This window comes from Pogona vitticeps, chromosome 1, assembly GCF_051106095.1.
Source record: "Pogona vitticeps strain Pit_001003342236 chromosome 1, PviZW2.1, whole genome shotgun sequence".
NCBI lineage: Eukaryota > Metazoa > Chordata > Lepidosauria > Squamata > Agamidae > Pogona > Pogona vitticeps.
The window spans coordinates 53215778-53237897 of NC_135783.1; the positions used below are offsets into that span (position 1 = coordinate 53215778).

Genomic DNA, 22120 nt, shown 5'->3' on the forward strand with positions numbered 1-22120 from the left:
ACTTTGGATGTTAAAGGCTGTTTTGGAAGGTTGCGGAGTCTTTGAACTCTATTTTACTTCACTGGGAATCCTTTATGGTTGTATCACATCTCATACATATTGTATTAGATGCAATATAGTAATTTATTCATTTATTTTATTTATTCGACTTGTATGCCACCCACACTCTGCAAGAGTGATCCATGACTCTATTAATTAAAATTAAAACTTTCAGTTAAAAAACTTCTGGAACAGGAAGGTTTTAACCTGGCGCCAAAATGTCTGTAACGTCAGCGTCAGTTGGATGTCGTTTGGGAGGGCATTCCAAAGACCGGGGGGGGGGGGAGATGCCGAAAAGATCCTCCACCTACAGGCCATCCTTTTCACCTCACTGAGGGACAGCTCTTTCAGGAGGGCCTTCTGGCTACATCTCAGTTGCCGGGTAGGCTCATATGGAAGGAGGCAGTCCTTCGGGTATCCAGGGACTGAGCCGTTTAAGGGCTTTATATGTCAAAACAAACACTTTGAATTGGGCCCGGGCAGAACTGGTAACCAATGTAACCTGGCCAGAATTGGCTGAATACGTTCTCTTGCATCTCCTTCACTTACCAGTTGTGCAGCTCAATTCTGAACCAGTTGTAATCACCGGATCATCTGCAAAGGCCGCTCCACATAAAATGCATTGGAGTCTAAACGTGTTGTTACCAGTCCATATGTGACTGCCGTGAGGCTCTGTTTGTCCAGGTAGGGTCACAGCTGGAACAGTTTCTGCAATTGTATGAAGGCAACCCTGGCCACGGAGTCCACTTGGGCCTCCAGGGCCAGATCGGGGACCAGGAGCATCCCCAGACTGCGGACCCTGTCCCTCAGGGGAAGTGCAACCCCATTCAGGGCAGGGAAATGGCCCTTTAACCTGTCCAACGAACCACCCTCATATAGCACTTTGTCCTAGGGGCAGTGGTTCAGTGAGGCAAGACACTTGATCTTTTACCTTGATTTCCCCAAATACTGCTGCAGCCCTCCATGTGATGTCTCATGCTATTCAAGTGGGTCCTGCAAAGTACAAGAGCAGCATTTGGAGGGCATAGGTACCTACAGCACAGTGGATGGTTTGGGTCAGCAACTGGTCATCCCAATTGTCATAAATGAAAGTGCCTTTTTTGCTAGTTTAGGCTTGGGCGTAACGTCTCAAATTGGGGGCCTGCATCCCCCTCCTCCCCCCACATATTAAGGCCATGTCATTTTCACAGTAGGAACAACATTGAAAATTTAGCTAGGACATAGGAAGGTACATAAGTGGCCAAGGAATTCTATGTACAAGCTGTCTAATGTCCATATTTGCACTAGCACAAGGCCTCCATTTGAAGCAAGGCACAGTTTATTTCTTAATAGTCATCACAAAGACTGCCATATCTAGAGATGAAAATCCAACATATGTTTGTATTTGAGCTTACCTTGCATATTATATATTTCTATAGATTTTACTGTGCATTTCACCTTTTTGCAATTGTGCTAAAACTCTACTAATATAATTTGTGAGAACTGACTGGAAGTCTGACTGCAATCTTATACTGTGGAAAGCATTTTGCATAATGAAGAATTGCCATTCTTACTTAACCTGCTCAATTGACTGCTTTTGCTGTTCCCCATCTTCTTGCCCATCTGCTTTGTTTCTGAGCTTTTACTCTTCCATTCACATATTGTTTGGCAGAAATAACCTGGTGGTGAGAAGTAAGTGTCAAAAATAAAGTGATCTATGTTTGCTTTTCTGTGTCTTTGGGGTTGGAATTGTCTAGACTGGAAAGTTCATGCCCTGCAATACATTGCTTTCTTTAAAGATACTGAAGACCTTAATGAAGAAATGAAAGAAGGCCTTGGGCATTTAGCAACGACACTCCTGCTGTACTTGAAGGTGGAGATCCATGATGCTTCTCAGCTGCCGCCTACCCTAGATATTTTTCAGACCTTCGCAAAAGTAAGTGTTAAGTCATGTAATCTGACAACTCTAGAAATTGACTGCTTTTGTTGCTGATATTTGTTCTTATGCATTTTACGAAGGACCAATGTACTGAAGTAATATATGTACTGCCAGATGTCAAGAGGGAATGGTAAATTTTATATCCCCCATAAGTAATTAAACTGACACCCTGCCAGGGACCAGTAGCACTTTATTTTGATTTGCTCAGATCTTAGATTAAAATGTTTAATGCAAACAGTAGACATATACTGTATAAAACAACGAGAACTGTGACACCACAAAATGCTGATATTGAAAAATGAGTTGAGATGATTAAAGAAAAAACTCTAGCTATCTCATATGTTGGTTTCTAGCAAAAATGTCATTATGGTTTATTCATATACTTCTTTTGAAGAATGTCTTTTTGTGCCAAATATAATTCGAGAATAGATATGTATATATGTATGTATATATTTTCTATTTCTCGTGTTGATATGATGATACATTGCAGAAGATATCTGTGGATTAGCCCTGCCTGGCCATTTTTCTAGTTTTTTGTATATCGTATAACATGTTAATTTATTTTTGGTAAATACTGTTAGATTTCTTTGTCACTGGCTTGGCCTTATGAAATTGAAGAGCTGGCATCATGAAATAATCTTGATATTTCATTTAATAAGAAACATCTAATGCTCAATTAAAAGAATATTATTATTTTTTATTATTGTTGGTTTACAGTTTCCTGGAAAAGCATTGGCAGTTTAGAGACCCTGATTACATTTGCTTTCTGGAGATATCTAAATAAAAATAGTACAGTACTTTGTTCTAAAATGTGCAAGGTGATCTGCTCTAATATGGGTGATCTGCTGTAATATGCGTGATCTGCTGTAATATGGTTCTTTCAGTGGGTTTCTAGATGTCGCTTATCCTAATTTCTCACAATGATTGTATAATTACCTTCAGAGCTACAACAGGAAATGCAATAGTAATACTAATTCTTTGTGGTGGTGTCTATGTATGCACACAAATGGGTTTCCGCCTGTAGGAATGCTGGTTTGGAAAGTTCCAGAGCCTCAAAAATGAAAGCATCTTTTGCCTATACAATACAAAATCGTGGTCCCACTCTTCTCAATCTGTTTTCATCAGCTGCCTCAATAGCACATATTGGACTGCTCCAGCACCTTTTTGCTTACCTGCATCATTTTTTGTGATAAGTATTCGCCTCCTTTTATCCCTGTTTATTATTCTTTCAAAGCAAAGTATTCTGTTAGAGAGAGGGTTATTTTTCTGTTGCTTAGGAGAGTTCAGTCCTGCAATATTTGCAAAAGCTTTACTGCTGTCACTCTTACAAACCATCAATCCCAGTTTCATTCCTTTCTCTGGGAATAATTCCCTTCAGGCTACTGATTCTACTCCTGGGGGAACAGAAGCGATGGATTCAGCAGCGGCACTAAACAAGCCCTCAGAACTGGACCCCGGGGTACCTCAATGTCAAAACTGGCACCAAAATCTACCAAGAAATCAGAGCACTGTCTCTACAAGGGTCTTGCAGTCTCCAATATTGAGACCACCAAATGGAAGAAGCTGCAGTGTACTGATACTGAGCTTTTAGTGGCCACCTCAGACTCCCAATTGCCTGTCCGGGAGCCTTTCTCTGCTTATACTACCAATGCCCAGGATGTGATCTCAGTTTCAGAGGGTGAATACCTTAGTCTCTCTGTGCAGAGTGTTGCCATCTCTCCAAGAGCTCCCTCTCCTCAGACTCCTTTATGAGAGCCATCCTTGCCTCCTCGTGTCTCTGAGGATGAATAGCGATTCAGATCGAGATCTATCCTGCTGGCCCAGCCATTGCCCTCACTACAACCCCATAGTCAGAATACTGGAGCCCAAGGTCATACTCAGCTTCCATTCCTGTAAGAGACAGCCAGTCAGATGACAGCTTATATGATTCAGGACTAGAAGAAGAAAACTAACTGGCTTTTCTCCAGGGCCCTCACCTGATCCAGGTGTTCAGGACTCCACTCCTCTCTCGCCCTCAGAGGACCTCTGCTCCTATATCAACCTGAAAGAGAGAAAAGCAAAGTCATTGCACCTCCCAGTCTTCAAATCAGTGCCACCAGCAAAAAACTTGGTCTTTTCCCCATTCATAAAAAAATCCAACATCCCAGTTGAGATGGCAGGGCTTGAGATTAACCAATCTCATTAGCCAATCGTGACAAAAGCCTTCCTCCATCCTTCCCACATCATGCCAGATTGAAAAGCTATAAAGAGTCCAATAGGATAAGGCTGTGTTTCTTTTTAAGCATCCTCTGCCAAATTCTGTCATTGTTCAACTTAGATCCAAGGGCTGTTCTTGGGATGCACCTGCCAATAGGGAAGGCTGTAAGCTCAACCTACTAGCCCACAAAGTTTCCTCATAGGCAGCATTCCACATGCACATGATGGGAGCTTATCATCAAGCCCAGCTAGACTGTAACCCATTAAAACCTGCAGAAAAATAAATGTGTTAAGTCTTTGAAGTACCACAATATTTTTATTTATTTATTTTAAAAAATACATAATTTTTAAATGCATACTGTGGAGAGGAAAATGACTTGCATGTAGCTGCAAAAGATGGTCTTGTTGAGTTTGATTTCAGGTGCAGTCCTAGCTAGCCAAGATGACTCAGGCCAGCTGAGTTGACACTACGCCAGCTGAAGCTGTGCTGAATACAACTCCCTCCCAGCCTTGGAGTTCTGGAAATTACTTAGGACTACCTTCCTACCTAATTTCACAGCTGGCAAGTGGCTATGTCCCTAGGCTGGAGCTGGTTTGGATCTGGTGTAGCTCAGCTGCTCCCTCACCTTTTTACAGCTCTTCTGCAGGCTGCATTTAGCCAGCACAGCAGTTATGGCAGCAGATCTCTGCCAGAAGGCCAGTTGTGCTGGCAGAAGAGAACTCTGCCCATTCCAGACCATAACCGTCAGTGCATCTCTCTGTTAGGACTGCACACTGGCTTTCACTTTGTTTAATTACTGTGATTTATAAGAGAAATGTTCTTGGCTATCCAAAGAGGAAATTGCCTTTGGGTAGAGGATGAATCAATTAAAATTTTTTTAGTAGTGGTGTGATTTCGGGTTTGCTGAAAAAAGGTATATAAAGAAGAGTTCATTTCTGTTTTTACTTGAATTCTGCTGTGATCTTTCTTTCCAGACAGTGATGATCATTTTATAATTTAATAAGTGCACTGACTCCCAGAGATCTACTTTGTACTCGTCTTTCAAATCACCAGGCTTTTCAAAATAGTAGTGCATAATTTAGGACATAAACAGGTCTTAGTGTACGTTGCAAACTCATTTTTCGTCTGCATAGGTTTTTCACTTATGCTCTAAATATTTCAATTTAGTAATGCAGCATTCTTATTCACTCCATTATACTTCATATAAAGACCTACGGTTTATATGAAGACATTGATCTTTAAGGTTCGTTTATTATGCCTGTATGAGGCTGACTATACAGGTGTTTAACCACACACACAGACACAGACACAGACACAGACACAGACACACACACACACACACACACACACACACACACACACCCCGAGCGGTCCTAACCACACCTTTCTGGCTCCTGTCAGGGACTTCTACTTTTTTGGTGAAAGTAGGATCACTCCATTTTGGTCTGTTTCCAGTGCATGTGATTGCTAGAAATGAACCAAAGTGCGTCTTCCTTCCAATTCGTGAAACAGCTCTCTTCTTAAGCCACTTCACAATACTGTATTGGCAAATTGACAGCAGGCTGCTGTGGGTCAAATTGGGTTTCTGCGTGGATCACACCAAATGGCATATCAGACCTCCTAGCAACCCTATTTAGCCCAATCCAGCCCATTCCAATTCCAAAAAAATAGACAAACTCGATGTTCCCATCATTGAAAGCAATTAATGGACATTCCAGTGGGCAGACAAGAGAAAGCTTACCTATATCCCTGAAGGAAAGTATAGTTCTAGCACTCTGGAGACCTTTGGAAGCTTTTACATAGTGCCTTTCTCTGAAAAAATTAATCCTGAATGGGATAGTTTCATACCTTTAGTATGAGTTGTCATAGAATAGAACACTACTGTGCCTATATGAGGTCCAGCTCTAGTATTGTTTTTCAGGCTTTCTCCCACATTCTTTTGAAGTTCACAGGATGCTTACCCAAAGCTTGAACTCCATTTAGCCTTTTTATTACCTTCCAATGGTTGGTGTGGAAAGCTGCTGCTGGAGGTCAGTTACAATCCATTTGATGCTGAACCTCAAGGATATGAATAAACAGACAGTGAGACAAAGAGGAAAAACAAACAGTCCTTCCTGGAGGTAATTCTTGGGCTTGTTTTTCTTTTTGGAAAAGGATCAATTAAAGGGTGATTTCATAAGAGGTAGCTCTGATCACCCCTTTTTCTTTTTCTTGGATGATTTTGCTATGCACAATCTCATTTTACTGCCAATTTAGTTCAGCACATTATCAAGCTAAGGAGAGGCACATTTAACACAATATACAGCCTTATTATTAATAATAAGATCACTAATAACAGAGGTATAGTTGGGAGTTCGTGTATATGAATATCCTTGCAAGTTTTTATAATTAATATATTTATGTTCAATAAAGTAGTCGTTAAAACAACTCTTTCTGAAAGTATGGCTGAAATCCACTAGTAAGTCAGAACTAAAGTAGGCCCTTTGAAGCAACGGAACTTGTATAGACATTGACCCACTAAATCCCCACTGATTCAGTGAGGTGACTCTAGTTGCAGCTTACTTCTGGACTGCAGTTTTATGAGCCCCACTTGTCCAACAGGGTGTCCCTCCTCCATCCTTTGATCTGTACACTTCAGACAAATGGTTTGAAACAAAACAAGGTTAATTGAACTTGGAAGGGGGTGAACAAGAGTTGGCTCTGTACAGAGTCCTAGTCTCTGAGCCCTAGTTCCCGGCACAGGCTTAAGGTCTTGTAGCACAGCCTCTTGCCCTCTAGTTTTGTTCACAGAAGGGAGTCTGTCTGTTCAGGGAATCCAGTTCTCACCACCACTGGACTCCTTGATAAGAAAATCTATGAAGCCCTGGGTCTGGACCTTCCTTTCCTTTCGACCACTCCTAGTTGGTATGCCTACAGTGAGGGAAGGCATGGGAAGAGCTTCCTCCCTTCAGGGAACCATGCTGATCCTGGTACCCAAAGTTCTTCCCCTTGGTGTCCTCCCAGTGCTCGTACTCTCACTGTCTCTTCCTGGGAGGACACCAAGGGGAAGAACTCTGGGAACCAGGCTCACCTTGCCCTTCCTCCCCAGGACCTTCTTCCTATGTTTTTCCCCATAGGTTTCACCCATAGGGCTTCTCTTCCTCCTATCTCCATCGCTCTCCTTCCTCTTTCTTAGGTGCCTCTTTTTTTCTTCCTCTCCTCTGGTGACAGGGCAGCCTTCATACCTGCAATGCATTGTGTTAAATAACTCCACCCTCCCTCTTACAGGGTACCCTCCAACCCTCAGGGCTGACATGACCTTGTAGACCTCTGTTTATGTCTCACTTTCCTGTAAGTAACACATGGCAGCTTGTTCTACATGTGCAGACTCACAAGAACTGGGCGTCTGGTGGATTGTGTGGATTCTGGCTTGGAGCTTGGTGGACAAATGACAGGGACATCCATGTCCCATGCCCCTATCCTCCTTACAGTTCTATAACCCAAGGAATTTAGGGTGCAGTTCAGTACACAGACCTCTGATTGCAAGCCCCATGGAACACAGTGGAAATTACGTAATTATGCTATAATGACCTTGATTTTTTGATCCTATTGTTATTGAGATTCCCCTTTTGTTACTTCAAATGATTTTGAAATGGAATTCCTCTGTGGTTTTGTTTAGTAAATTTTAGGTATGAAATATTGATCTTCCACAGTGTAACAAATGCAGGCAAATGAGATTCATCTGGCGCCAACGCTGATGACATTTCGGCGCCAGGTCAAAACCTTCCTGTTCCAAAAGGCTTTTAACTGAAATAATATCAGCTGTGGGTCTGATGGCAATTTTTAGAATATAAATTTTAATTGCATTTTAATTATTTTCCCCTTTTATTTTGCTTTTTTATTGTATTTTAAATGCTGTAAGCCGCCCAGAGACCTTTGGGTAGTGTGGGCAGCATATAAGTTAAGTAAGTAAGTAAGTAAGTAAGTAAGTAAGTAAGTAAGTAAGTAAGTAAGTAAGTAAGTAAGTAAGTAAGTAATAATGTGACATTATTATCATACATTAATGTGTTTCTTTTACTGGAAACTATAACCAACTATAACTATTGGTTATAATTCAGAGATCATTTATTTGTGGTTAAAATAAAAAGGATTCCAAAAATAAATCCTTGGTCATGTTATACCCACAGCCACACACCCACAATATAAAATACCTCCAAACCTATGTTTTCTGTCTCCTATTGGAATATTTACACTGGAACCCAACAACAAACATAGTCCATAAATTACTACGCATGAGATGTAACCACACATCCAAGACTCTTACGGCCAATGAACATTTAGAATGTTCTACTTGTATAATTAATATTTCATCAATTATTTAATTTTGTTTCCATATGTCTGACAAACTGGACTTGTCCACAAGCGCTCACATGAAAATATAATAGTCTTCAAGGTGCCACATGTTTTTGTCTTGTTTTGTCTTGTTTTTGTGGTTTTTGCTTGCACAGACTAACACAGCTAGCTACCCCTTCTAAACCTACTGTTATATTTTAATGTGAGCTTTCATGGGCAGCTCCACTTCTTCAGACATATGGAGTGAAATACAATAAAATACAGAGTTCACAACAGAGTTCACAAGTAAAACATTCATGCTGGCTTTGAGAGTCAGTGGTGTATGGTTACATTTCACACATGCAGTAATTTATAGCCTATGTTTGGTGTTCAGTTCTTTTCTAGTCTGGTTTCATAGATATTCTCACAAGAGAGAGATAGAAGAGGTAGCCATGCTAGTCTTTATCAGACAAAACCCAAAGGAGAAAAAAAAAATTAAATTTACTTTGCGATAGTGTTTGATATGATAACAAGCATAGAAACTGAGTAAATAAATAATATGTATCAAATGACTGTAATATCTATAGCAGCGTGTGTTTATAAATAATGAATATCTCTTTAGCATCCCAGAGAGATGCCCTAGAGAATGAGCTCTAATCCCCACTGCTGTGTCTGTGTGGAACATTCTAATCAAGGCGAACAATCCTCAATTAATTTCTGTTCTCATCCAGGTGACGGATGCCATATAATAAGATTTGTGACTGAAACATAGGATTCTCTGTACAGTAGCAGGCAAAACAGGCAGGAAGGAGAGGTGGAGTTACATTGGTGATACCATCTACCTTACCAGGTGCTCTGTCCAACAGTCTGCTGAATTCATGTGTGTTTAATTGAGGGCAGGTGTCCAGGACAGATAGGGATTGTGTTGGTGTACCGCCACCGCATACTGCTCAAGAGTCTCCCTTCCTAAGCTAGCCGCATTGGTCTCAGTGATTATCCTGGAGTCTCCTCAGCTTTGGTGTTGAGGGACTTAAACATCTACAGTGAGACTACTGTGCACACATTCTGGTCCTGATTTTCTGTGTTGGGCAGAATGATAGTGGTCTGGGTGTGAAGGAGCTCTCTGTAGGTTATGGATAGATCGTTACCTCATGGGTATTATATTCATTGCAACCTGCTTCTTCTGAAGTGCTAGATGGGTAATTAAGATGGTCAGCCTGAAGAGGCTAATTGAACAGAATGGTTTTCTAACAGCTCTTGAGGAATCTTGAGGAATCTAATGGCTCTTGAGTAATTTTCTACCTCTTTTAGCCTGAAGACATCTTAAGTTGGTAAGCACTGTTACCCCAGAGGTTTGCTGCTTTTCATATTTTTGGTTAAAAATATGCATTAGTTGAATACTAATCTGCCAGATTTATTTGAGAAAATTTAGATAATGGTTTGAAGGGCTCATAATGAAGTTCTCTTCCCACTGGGTGGAAAGTTAGCTGAAGTGGCCAGCTACCTGGGAACCATAAAGGAGCTTCTGTGAGCTACTTGAAAGAAAACTGGGCTATAAGTCTAATATATGCATTAATATATAAATGTATTAAATTTCATTGTTGTGGAAATAAGATATCCTACGGTGAAACATGGTGAAAGCTGATTCAAAGGGACACTTGAATTTTGCTAATTTCATCTTAGCCATTTTTATTGTTTTTGAGGAGGTAAGATGGATTTTGCAATTTTGAACTGTCTTTTCAAATAATAACAATATCACTGAGTGGTAATACCATATGCCATGCATAGTCTTTCATCTATCCCATTTGCCTGAACCAGCTGAGCAGCTTGTAACAATTTATGCTAATCGCAGCATGCTGAATCCTAACTAGGCAAGTTGTCTGAGAGAAGTTGTCGCTGACACTAGGTCAGCAGAAGCTGTGCTGACCCAAACCCCTCCAAGCCTAGGGATGTTTAAAATAATTTAGGACAGTGGTTCTCAACCTTGGGTACCCCAGGGGTCCTCGGACTGCTATTCCCAGAAGTCTTCATCACCAGCTATGCTGGCAGGGGTTCCTGGGAGTTGCAGTCCAAGAACACACGGAGTTACCCAAGGTTGGAAACCACTGATTTAGGATTATCCTATCCCTATCCTAACTGTGTGTTTGGCATTGTGGATCAGAAGTTTTTGGATCTGGTACTAACTCATTTCCTCCCTTTCTCTTCTCTTTTTTTTTTGTTTTTTTGTTTTTTTGTTATTCTCCTGGTACTTAGCCAGCACAATGGAAGTGCAAGCAGATCTAGTTGTCTTGGTAGATATGAGATCAGCCAGTAGAAGGGGTTTGTGCTTCTTCCCATTCCACACACAATGTGGCTGGTGTAATTGTTGAATTTGGATTGCACTTCTGCTTTGTTTCTAACATAATCTTTTCAGCAGTGTGGCCAAAGTACTCCGTTTCTGGTTTTAACTATTCTCCCATGCGAGTTAGCATTTCCCCCCTTCATAAAGTGAATAAAACTGCTACAGTTAATTATATCTACTATTTAAAATAATAAAAATAAATGAGGGAGATATAGCTATCACATAGGAGCCCTAGCATCAAGATGTTTTTCTGCTATTGTTTATTAATGAATTTATAAAAATGCAAAGTTAGAGTTGGAAGAAATATGGGTGCAGTCAAACAAAAGGCACTCCAGTTTTTCCCAGAAGACTGCTTTGTATGGAAGTCATCAAATAAAAGCCTTAAAAAAAATAAAATCAAACGAGAGTCATTTAGCTTCAGATATTTTTTTTCATGCTTAGCTATTTCTAGGAAACTATTATACAAGTGATTTATTGTTGGGGAGAGTTGGGATTTTCCATGTTGTTGGAATTAACCTTTTAGCTTGCAGCAATTCATCTTAGGTACTGTTGCTGATTATAACAGAAATTTGTTGTTGTTTAGTCGTTAAGTCATGCCCGACTCTTCATGACCCCATGGACCAGAGCACGCGAGGTCCTCCTGTCTTCCACTTCCTCACGGAATTTGATCAAATTCATGTTGGTAGCTTCGATGACACTGTCCAACCATCTCATCCTCTGACGTCCCCTTCTCCTCTTGCCCAACATCACACTTTCCCAAACATCAGGGTCTTTTCTAGGGAGTCTTCTCTTCTCATGAGATGGCCAAAGTACTGGAACCTCAGTTTCAGGATCTGTCCTTCCAGTGAGCACTCAGGTCCTTCAATGAATAGGTTTGTTCTCTTTGCAGTCCATGGGATTCTCAAGAGTCTCCTCCAGTACCACAATTCAAAAGCATCAATTCTTCAGTGGTCAGCCTTCTTTATGGTCCAGCTCTCACTTCCATACATCAATACTGGAAAAAACATAGCTTTGACTATGAGGACCTTTGTCGGCAAGGTGATGTCTGTTTTTTAAGATTTTGTCTAGGCTTGTCATCGCTTTCCTCCCAAGAAGCAGGCATCTTTTTAATTTCGTGGCTGCTATCACCATCTGCTGTGATCATGGAGCCCAAGAAGGTAAAATCTGTCACTGCCATAATGGTCAGTATGTATTTATTTCCCCTTCTGGTGGCTTTAGTAAAGGACCCACCAGATCAATTCCCAGCCTTTGGAATGGGATAGAGATGACTGGCAGAAGGACATAATTTGGCTTTAGTCCTGCCCTGTCCCTCATCTCTGAGAGACATCACAAGTTTTGCAAAAATAAGTAAGGTAACAAGTCCTTCTGTAATATACCCCTTTGCTATATGGGAGAGAACCTATTTTTATTTTGTTTGCCTCTTAGGGCAATTAGGCTGATAGGTATGAAGGGGAAGGACCACCTCTTGTTGTGGTTCTGCAGCTTGGAACCTCTGGACTTCTCCAATGACCTTTTTTTGTAGGACAAAAAACCCCAGTTTGATTCCTCAGATTTTTGCCTCAATGTGTTTTATGTTGCTTAGCTACAATTTTCTTCCTATATTGTGGACTAGATATTTGTTTATTGTTATCACTTGTGGGTTTCCCCCCTGTTTATGACCTTTTAAAAAAATTATGTAAGCGAGTTTGTGGGCATTGTACACTTAAATAAAACCGTAAATAACTGCATATCATATGCAGGAAAGCAGAGAGGTCTGTGAAAGTCACAAAACAGGCAGGACTTGCCAGAATAAGTGAAAAGAAGAATCTGTGACTCCACCAGATGTATGTGTAAGATGTAAATGTATTACAATTTTGGTGTCTTCCTTCCCTCAATAACACTTAATTCAGTTTAGCTCTAGCTATTGTTTGCCTTGGGTTCTTGAGATTTGTGAGCAACCCGCAAACTCTTTCCTAACTGTTTGACACATTTTCCAATAGAGAAAAGAGAACATGGATTATAAAACTATCTGAGTGGTATAGGTGAAGAGCGACTGTGCTCCTACATCCACTGAGTTTTTTGTTTGTGGACCCACAATAACTCTTGCCTTTCTAAATAGTGGCAGTTGTTAAAAATAAGACCTAGACAGGTATCCAGCTGAGAATGAATTTACTCAAAAATATGTGTGAGCTCACCTAGATCAGTTGATAGCTCAGCTTTGAAAACACTTCCTTTTTTGTCAGAATCTCCATGGTAACACAGTGCCAGCATAGTGGCCATGCTGGCTGGGGGAGTCTGAGTATTATAGGCCAGAAAAGATAACTTTTTTCAAAATATGTAGTTGAACTATGAAAATTGGTTTCTGGACTATAAATTCCCAGAATTCCTTTTGTGGTATCTCTCTTCTCAGTGTTGCAGGGAAGCTGCTTGCCCGTGTTGTGCTAAAGAGGCTCCAGGTGCTTGCAGACATAGTCTATCCAGAATCACAGTGTGGATTTCGAGCTCATAGATCCACCACTGACATGGTATTTTCCCTCAGACAGTTGCAGGAGAAATGTAGAGAACAACAACAGCCACTCTTTGTGGCCTTCATAGCTCTTACAAAGGCCTTTGATTTAGTTAGCAGGGATGGCTTTTTTAAAATACTTCCCAAGATTGGATGTCCACCTTGACTCCTTAACATCATCAGGTCCTTCCATGAGGGAATGAAAGGCACTGTAGTTTTTGATGGCTCAACATCAGATCCCTTTGACATCCGAAGCGGAGTGAAACATGGCTGTGTCCTTGCACCAACCCTGTTTGGGATCTTTTTTGCTGTCATGCTGCAGCACGCTTTTGGAACTGCAACAGAAGGTGTCTGTCTCCGGACTAGATCAGATGTAAAGCTCTTTAATTTCTCTAGATTGAAAGCGAAGACTGAAATCCAACTGAAATGCAGTTGGATTCCTCTTCGCCGATGATGCAGCCATTGTTGCCCATTCTGCTGAAGAGCTCCCACAACTTATGAACCGTTTTAGTAAGGCCTGCCAAGATTTTGGATTAACTATCAGCTTGAAGAAACCATAAGTCATGGGCCAGGGCGTGGACTCACCTCTCTCTATTACCATCTCTACACAAGAACTGGAGGTTGTTCATGATTTTGTGTACCTTGGCTCAATGATCTCTGACACACACTCTCTAGATGTGGAGCTGGATAAATGCATTGGCAAAGCAGCTACCATGTTCTCTAGACTCACAAAGAGAGTACGGCTTAATAAGAAGCTGATGGCATATACCAAGATCCAGGTCTATAGAGCCTGTGTCTTGAGTACACTCCTGTACTGTAGTGAGCCCTGGACCCTTTTTGTATGGCAGGAGAGGAAGTTTAACATGTTCCATATGCATTGTCTCCGACACATTTTTGGTATCACCTGGCAGGACAAAGTTCCAAATAGAGTAGTCATATAACTAGCTGGAACTTTTAGCATGTATACCTTACTGAAACAGCAATGTCTACATTGGCTTGGGCATGTTGTGAGAATGGCTGATGGTCAAATTCCAAAAAATCTCTTGTATGGAGAATTAGTGTAGGGAAAGGATCCCAGGTCTGCAAGCAGGATCTGAAGGCCTTAGGAATAGACCGCGACAGATGCGAAATGTTGACATCTGCGTGCTCAACCTGGAGGCAGGCGGTACAGCATGGCCTGTCCCAATTTGAAGAGACCCTTGTTCAGCAGGCTGAGGCAAAGAAGCAGTCCCGAAAGCAGCAAAATCAGGGAGTTGGACAGAGAAAGATTGTATTTGTCTTGAGTGTGGAAGGGATTGTCACTCTCAAATTGGCCTTCTCATCCACACTAGATGCTGTTCCAAGACCTCTATTCAGAGCATGTTACCATAGTCTTTCGAGACTGAAGGATGCCTACACGCAGAGGTTTGTGGGCAACATGTGCTTTGCAAATGGTGGCTTAGCTGTTCCATGCCAGTTTGAATCAGCCGCAGAAGTTCTGTTCGGTTTTATTTACAGCCCATAACGTCTCCGATATTCAGAAATCATTTATCTTTGTTTAAAATGTCAACTTGTAATAATTAATAAAAGATGCAATCAGATTTCCATTTAGCAAGAGTTTAAAATGGTTTAATTATCTTAAGCCTCTGTCTTTTCATTACTATGCACAGCACACAAAGTTGTTTTTTTAATTTTCAGACTTAACAGAGATGGGCTGCAAAGCACTAGCTTAGACTTGTTTAACCAGGCTTAGGAAAAACAGATGGAACTTTGCATATGCAATTATTACTCTGTGCTGGGCTGCCTTTGATTCCTCTTTCAGCTCTCCATTTATAATGTAAAAATAAAGTGCCTTTGCTTATCACTTCTTTGCAGACTATCTCTCCCATCATATCTGCTTCCTTGTGCTTCTTTTTCAGGGCCATTAGAAGTAATAAAAATATTTTTGTTTTCCCAATAATGCATGTAGTTCTATTGTAAATCTCTTACACAATTATATTTTTTCACTGATCTTTATGACATCCATCTGATGATGTGGGGTGCAGTCCATTAAATTGTGTGCCAAATAATAACTATCAGTTTTCAAGCAGCACAAGATGCTTTGTTGTTGGGACCCTAGGGCTGAAATCCTGTTGCTTAGCACAGTAAGTCACACTAGAGCGGGCCTATTTGAATAAATGGCACTTACAGAAGAGTTGACTTTCCTAATCCCCACTGCTTAAGTGGGACTATTCTAGTGCCATTTACTGTGCTAAGCAATAGGATTTCAGCTATAGAAGGGCTACAAAGTCATCTTGTTGTGCAGTTAGAAATGTTGTTGGTTTGTTGCTGTTGTTGTTATTTTTCAATAGAACCTTTAAAATGCATTTTAAGGGCATTTTGACCGAAATCTTGTGTAATTTTCTTACCAATTCTAAGAGTCAAGTGTTGTTGTTTAGCTTTGGTTTTTTGTGGTTTTGTAAGCGTTTTGAAATTGTAATAGCAGTATTGGTTGCTAGAGGGAATGGGGAAATATTTTACTAAATTCTTTGGCCTGCAAATAATGACGGCATCAGGATAAGATTCTTAAGATGTAACGTACACAGCAGTCTCCTTAAGATGAAGAATGGACTTTGCAGCAAAAAGGTAAAATTAGCTTTGCGAATGCTCATGTCATGGTGCTTTGTATTCTCAGTTCCAGTGTAAGACACGGAATCATAGACTTTAACACAAGCATGTATAACAAAAGATACAAGCACCTGAAGTGTAGATTTCCCATAAGGTGCTAAGAATTTATTGGACTGAAACAGTAACCAGCAAAGAAGAACTAAAGCAAATGAATAAAGACCAAGAAATCATTGGAATGCACACAACACAGAAAGTTGGACTACTTCAACCAGCTAATGGGAAATGAGAAGTAAAGATTGTTATAGTCAATCACTCATGAGAAAATAAATGGGAAAGGAATTGCAGGAAGGAGAGAAACCTATTGGCTGAAGAATCCAAGAGATTGGTTTGGATGCAATATAGCTTCATTATCTTGTGCTGTTATGTTCAAAGCAATGTGACTTCCAACCTCAAGTAGCAGATAAATAAAAATAAAAGAAATAACAACAAGAAGACAATGATAGTCCAATAGCAATAGCTTTAGCTATCTTCTGTAGATGGAACAATAACAACAATTATTTGATTACGAAACAGTAAAGAGTAACACAGCAAGTTCCTTAAAACCACAACATTCCAAGCTGTGGTTCTGACTCTTCTTCTGATGGGTGTGAGAGTCTGTTGGTGTTCATGGCACCATTCCGTCTGGGGATTATAATTCTTTCTAAATTTACCATTCATTGATGAATCACTAGCTAGACTTTATGGAAAACAGCAGTAAACTAGAGTGAATGTTTTTGTAAGTCTTCTATTTCAATTTGATATGCATGTATAATAATAGTTGTGCTGTCAAGTGAATTCTGACTTATGATGACCCTTTTCAGAGTTTTCTACATGGAGAATACTTAAATGTGGTTTATAAATCCCTTCATCTGGGGATGTTCTTGGACTGTGCAGCTTGCTCAAAGCCACATAGGCTGGCTCTACTCCCAGGAGGCACAGTGGGGAATTAAACTCCTAACCTCAGGCTCCACAACCAGAAAGCTAACTCACAGAGCTATCTAGCCAGCTGATGTGCATATGCATTTTCTCTAATACTGTATGTAACAAGTTTGCATTTTATTTTATGAAGTTTCAGGGACTATTTTCATCCTCCTTCTTGAATTGTGTTAGCCCATAATTTGTAACATGCAGATTGTTTTGCTCATGCATGTGCCAGGACGCAAGTAGGAGTTGTTCTTGGAAGAGGAGAGATTCCAAAGATTTGGTCAAGATGAGAAACATAGCTCACCAACTTCAAGGATAACACAGCTAGGTATAGAATACTTAATAATGTATTTAAATTCCTTTGTTCAATGGCTCAAGTACCTTTAGTTTAATGGTAATGTGGTCATGCAGTTGCTTAATATTGCTGCCTTTTCTAAGTTACTTTCCTTAATATGGTGATAATGAGGTTACATGGTATCTACCTATGAGGCTTGCACCATGGACATGAAAAATGCAGTAACACAAGATGCTTTCTATTTATGCAAGGGGGAACTGATATTGTGGAATGATCCTCTCCCACCATTCATGCAGCAAACAATGTCAATGGCCTTCTTCTTCTTGCTGTAATAAAATGGTAGCAACAGTTGGTCCTGCCTTGAAGAGACCCTTCAGTTTAATGTTCCTCAGTCGAATTACGTACTACTGTCCACTCCGAACTGCCATGTATTTTAAACTGAGGTGCATCGTCTGTAGTCCACCTGAATTTAGGCAGCCCTCTTCCTGATTTAAAATTTTGTTTATGTAAATGCAGCACCTGAAAAAAAAATAACCTTTCCCTTTCTCAGCAGCCCTGTTAGTGGAGAGGGAGTGGGGGCCAGGTAGAGAGAATACATGGTCATGTGAGGGGGAGTTGGATGATTTGTTTCTGGCAGTGACCCTGTCAACTGGGATCCCCACTCCCAGGTTTTGGCCCCTGACAGGTTGCCCTTGAGGAAATGCGGCCCAGTCTACAGGAAAGAAAAAAGTTGCCTAGCCACTCTGTTAGAGATCCAAAGGCACAGGGAATCCCCCTATATATATATAGGGGGATTCCCTGTGCCTTTATATGTGCTACCAGGAGTCTGCCTCTTTTGGAGATTCCAAGATGGTCTGAGGGCACAATTTAAAGTGCTGGTTTTAACCTAAAAAGGGTCCAAGCTGTCTAAAAGACTGCATCTCCCTCTATGAGCCTGCCTGGGCATTAAGATCATCAGGGGAGGCCTTTCTCTCAGGCCCACTACCCTCACAGGTGCACGTGGTGGGGACACGGGAGAGTTATTTCTCTGTTGCTGTTCCCAGTCCCTGGAACTCCTTCCCACAGGACGCCAGGCTAGTCCCATCTCAGCTGTCCTTCCACAGGCAAGCAGAGATCTTTCTCTTCAGGCAGGCTTTTCGTTAATGACTGGTGGTTGGAGAGGGGTTTTGAATGTGCTCTGTTGTTTTAAATGTGCTTTAATATTGATCTTAGTTACTATTTTAGTATAACACTTGTTTAATTATTTTTAAATATTTGTATACTTACTGTTTTGGCTTTTAAATACTGTTTTAATGATGCAAGATGCCTCAGGTCCTTTTGGGGGAGAAAGGCATCGTAGAAATATTTTAAATAGATAAATAAATAATAAAACCCGAGAAACAGAGCTTTGCAGAGCCTCTCAGAGGAAGATGACCTGATGCTGATTTTGCCCCTGAGTCACTGAATACTGTACAGTTCTCCCTTGGACTGCACTGATCTAAACAGCATGGTTTGGGTTATATTTGGTTTTGTAAACAGTAACCAAATAACAAAATAAAAAAACCCAAATATTCCAATAAATAAATAATCAATAAATACTGTGCTGATATTTGTCTCCAGGAAGTGGCCTGGGCAAGGTCAATCTCGGACTTAGTTAGGTCCTGTTGTTGGTAGTGCGGTGGCCCCCGGTCTAAATGGTTGTGGCCTGGCCAAACCCCTTTCTTATCATGGTGGCTCCATATAGTGGCCGGGGAGAGTGCTGGGGCAAGCTGACACCCGTCAGGGGAGGTGTGTGTGTGTGTCAGAGGGAGGGAGGGAGAGAGAATCGTTTATGTTTGTAATTACAGTTTTGGGGGCATAATCAGCACTTTTAATTTTTTTTGCTTAACTGGACACATTGCTGGCATTTAAAAAAACTAAGATCAGCCACAAGAAGGAAATGGCTGCCTCACTTCTGAGAAGATAATGATCGTGACCTATGTCCTTTTATTTTTAGATTTCTCAAACCTGATGACAAACCTTCCACTTAAACCCATTCTTGTTCATTGTATGCTGTGCTGTATTTTGTTTTGTTTCATCTTGCAAAGCAGATTTATATTAAGCCTTGTAAAGTTCTGTTGGAAACCAATGGAGGCCAATCCTGGAATAGGTTCTCTCTAGTAAATTGTGACAGCTCTGTCTTTTCTTAGTTTAAATCCCTTGTTCTGCCCTCCTATTCTTCATATCCTAGCTTTTTGTCATTTTTTTAACATAATCTAAAATCCAGGGATTTACATATCAGAATTCTGAAAGTAGCTGAATTTTGGGCAAAGTTTAGAATGAACTTGAGTTTGATACCACTTTCTATGTTTGATTTATAAGTCTAAATTCATGTGAACAATATTTGACTTTTGAGTTTTAATTTTAAAAGTGAGATTGTATCAGAAACACTAGTTGTTTGATGGAAAATATTTTTCTGTGAGAGATTTCTGTCTTTTTCAGTGAAAAGTATGTGCTTAGTAAGGTAGAGCTATTGTATTTCCTGTTTGCACAGTCACTCTGCTGTTAAAGCTTAGAGCAACTCTTGGTAATTATTCCTGATATTATTTCAGAACTGTTTGACTGTGAAATTATAACTGCAAGAATAAACTTTGAATCCTGTACAATAGCTTTACTCAGTAGTTCACTCACATACCAGTCTATTGGAGTTGGCATGCGATGGCAGAAATTAGGTAGAAGCAGAGTTCTGGTGTGAATCTCAGGGCCAAATGTCAGCTGATATGGTAGCTTCATTCTTAGAGTTCTTGATCCTTCACCATAAAGGCAAAGCTATGGGGTTTTAGGGGTGGGAACAGAGGAAGGTGGAGAGACAAATGCAGCATTATAAAATGCAGTTCGAAATCTTAACCAGTTGGTAGAGTAATTGAATCTGCATAGACTTGCATCTGAATGAATCAACAGTTATTATAAAGAAAAACACTTTCATTCTTAAGCTTTGAAAACATCTGTGCTTGTGTATGATCTGGTTCAGAAGATGCATTCCTTCCAGTAAGAGTGATGCTTCTTTTAAGACACTGCCCATTACCTGTAGATATTTGAAGTGCAGTACTAATATAATGTAAGCTCGCTTTGGGCTCATTGTGAGAAAGGAAATTAGGAAACAAACAGACAAACCTAAACAGTGAGCCTCGTGGCACAGTGGTTAAACCGCTGTACTGCAGCTAAAACTGTGCTCACGACCTGGGGTTCAAATCCCAGGTAGCCGGCTGAAGGTTGACTCAGCCTTCTATCCTTCCGAGGTCGGTAAAATGAGTATCCAGCTTGCTGGGGGGGCAATGTGTAGCCTGCATAATTAAATTGTAAACCGCCCAGAGAGTGCTTGAAGTGCTATGGGGCGGTATATAAGCAGCATGCTTTGCTTTGCTTTGCTTTAAACATCCCACTCCATCATCATGTTGTTGCTGTTTTGAAACACATTAGCATGCTATAAATGTATAAGCCATTATCAACTATGTCTATTGGAAAATATTTTTAACTAATTGTCACTTCTGTCATTGAAACATAATTGCTAGTTTTGCCTAGAGTAATACTCAGATGACACAATGATCAGCCCATGCTTTTAACAATTCCTGTGTAATTGCTTCAGTGCTTGGCTTTTAACTTTCTTTAAAATGACACAGTGGACTAACATGATCTGTTTAAAAATTGTGAGAACACCATTTTCTGTTTTCTTTTCTTTTTATTTAGTAATTTTCCACATTCTAAGTAATGTCATAAGAAAGAGAATCCTTTAAAGTCCCCGTGGAATACGGTAATTTATCCATAATTAAGAACTGCTTCTTCCATTATAGTTTATCAGTGTAGGAATACTCATGCAAATTGCTCCTGTGTGTGATACGAAAACATGGAAAAGCATGAATGTGTCTCTGTGAGTTTCGGCCTAGAAGTAATCATTGAGAGGATTCACTCTGGGAATGGACCGTAATTTAAAAATCTGACAAATGAGTACAAATATGGTTTTCAGTTCTCATCTCATCCTTCTGCAGATTGTATCTTTCCTTTCCACCCATAATATTACAAGACATTCCGTAAAACATGTGATATATAGTAATGATAGCCTCAAAGGATATAATTGGGATGGACTAAGGGAAGTGAACTCGTGCAGTGAATTTCTCTAATGATAGGAAAGACCAATGTCGGCTGGAAAACAGTCACAGTAACTGGGGCAAGGTAACGGTAGGCTTAGGGGGATATCTAGTATCTACTGAATCCCACACATAGATACAGCACTACAAATGAAAAGTCTGAAGGGGATGTGGTTCTCAGTAATACTATTTAAAGTAGGGAGGTAGCTTAATAAGAGTGAATTTTACCTGGAGCTGGAAGTAAGTTGTCCGTTGGGGTGACACAATGGGAAAAGCAAGAATAGCTTTAAAACAGAGAGTCTTCTCTGGTTGGTGGATAGCATCAAAGATGCTTTGCACAAAAGGACAGAGATTGCAAATTCATGTGGGCATCTGGGGGTGGGGGAGTCAGGCCCAGATTAATGAATTTTCTATTGTTGTTCCAGTAAGTGTTTTGAAGCATGTGCTGTGCTTCCTGTAGTCAGCTCAACCCACTGGCGATGGTCAATGGAGTTCTCTGCTAAGTGGAACTTTCGCTGCATGTAAAGCATTTGGGGTGAGTGGATTGAGTGCTGGACTTGGGTTAGAGAAATGTTACCTGAAATTTTGGTTTAGGCGTGATTTATATTTTGAACATGAGCTACATGATGTTCCTCAGCCTAACCTGCCTCACAGTGTTCTCATCTAGATAAAAAAGGGACTCATGGCTGTTTCCCTAAATTTTCTCACAGAAGAGAGGAGTACAAAGCTAGTAAATAGTTGCTTCATATGTAAGAAAACTGATGGAGCTTCCAGTAGTCTCAGATAAGAAAGGGAAGAAAGGAAAATGGCCACAAATATTTTATTTTAAAAGTGTGGGAAAATTTTTTATCGTTTCCTAAGACCTGTTCCATGAACTCAGCA

The 22120-nt window shown here is 40.4% G+C and overlaps 1 protein-coding gene across 3 annotated transcripts in view; it reads left to right on the plus strand.

Annotated features, from left to right (window-relative positions):
- SMYD3 (SET and MYND domain containing 3) overlaps positions 1–22120 on the plus strand; it is a 506262-nt gene that overhangs the window by 84328 nt on the left and 399814 nt on the right. For all 3 annotated transcript variants that reach the window (XM_020787921.3, XM_072992853.2, XM_072992847.2), the window contains exon 5: positions 1818–1954. In XM_020787921.3, coding sequence (XP_020643580.3) covers positions 1818–1954 — 137 coding nt within the window. The remainder of the gene's footprint in view (positions 1–1817; positions 1955–22120) is intronic.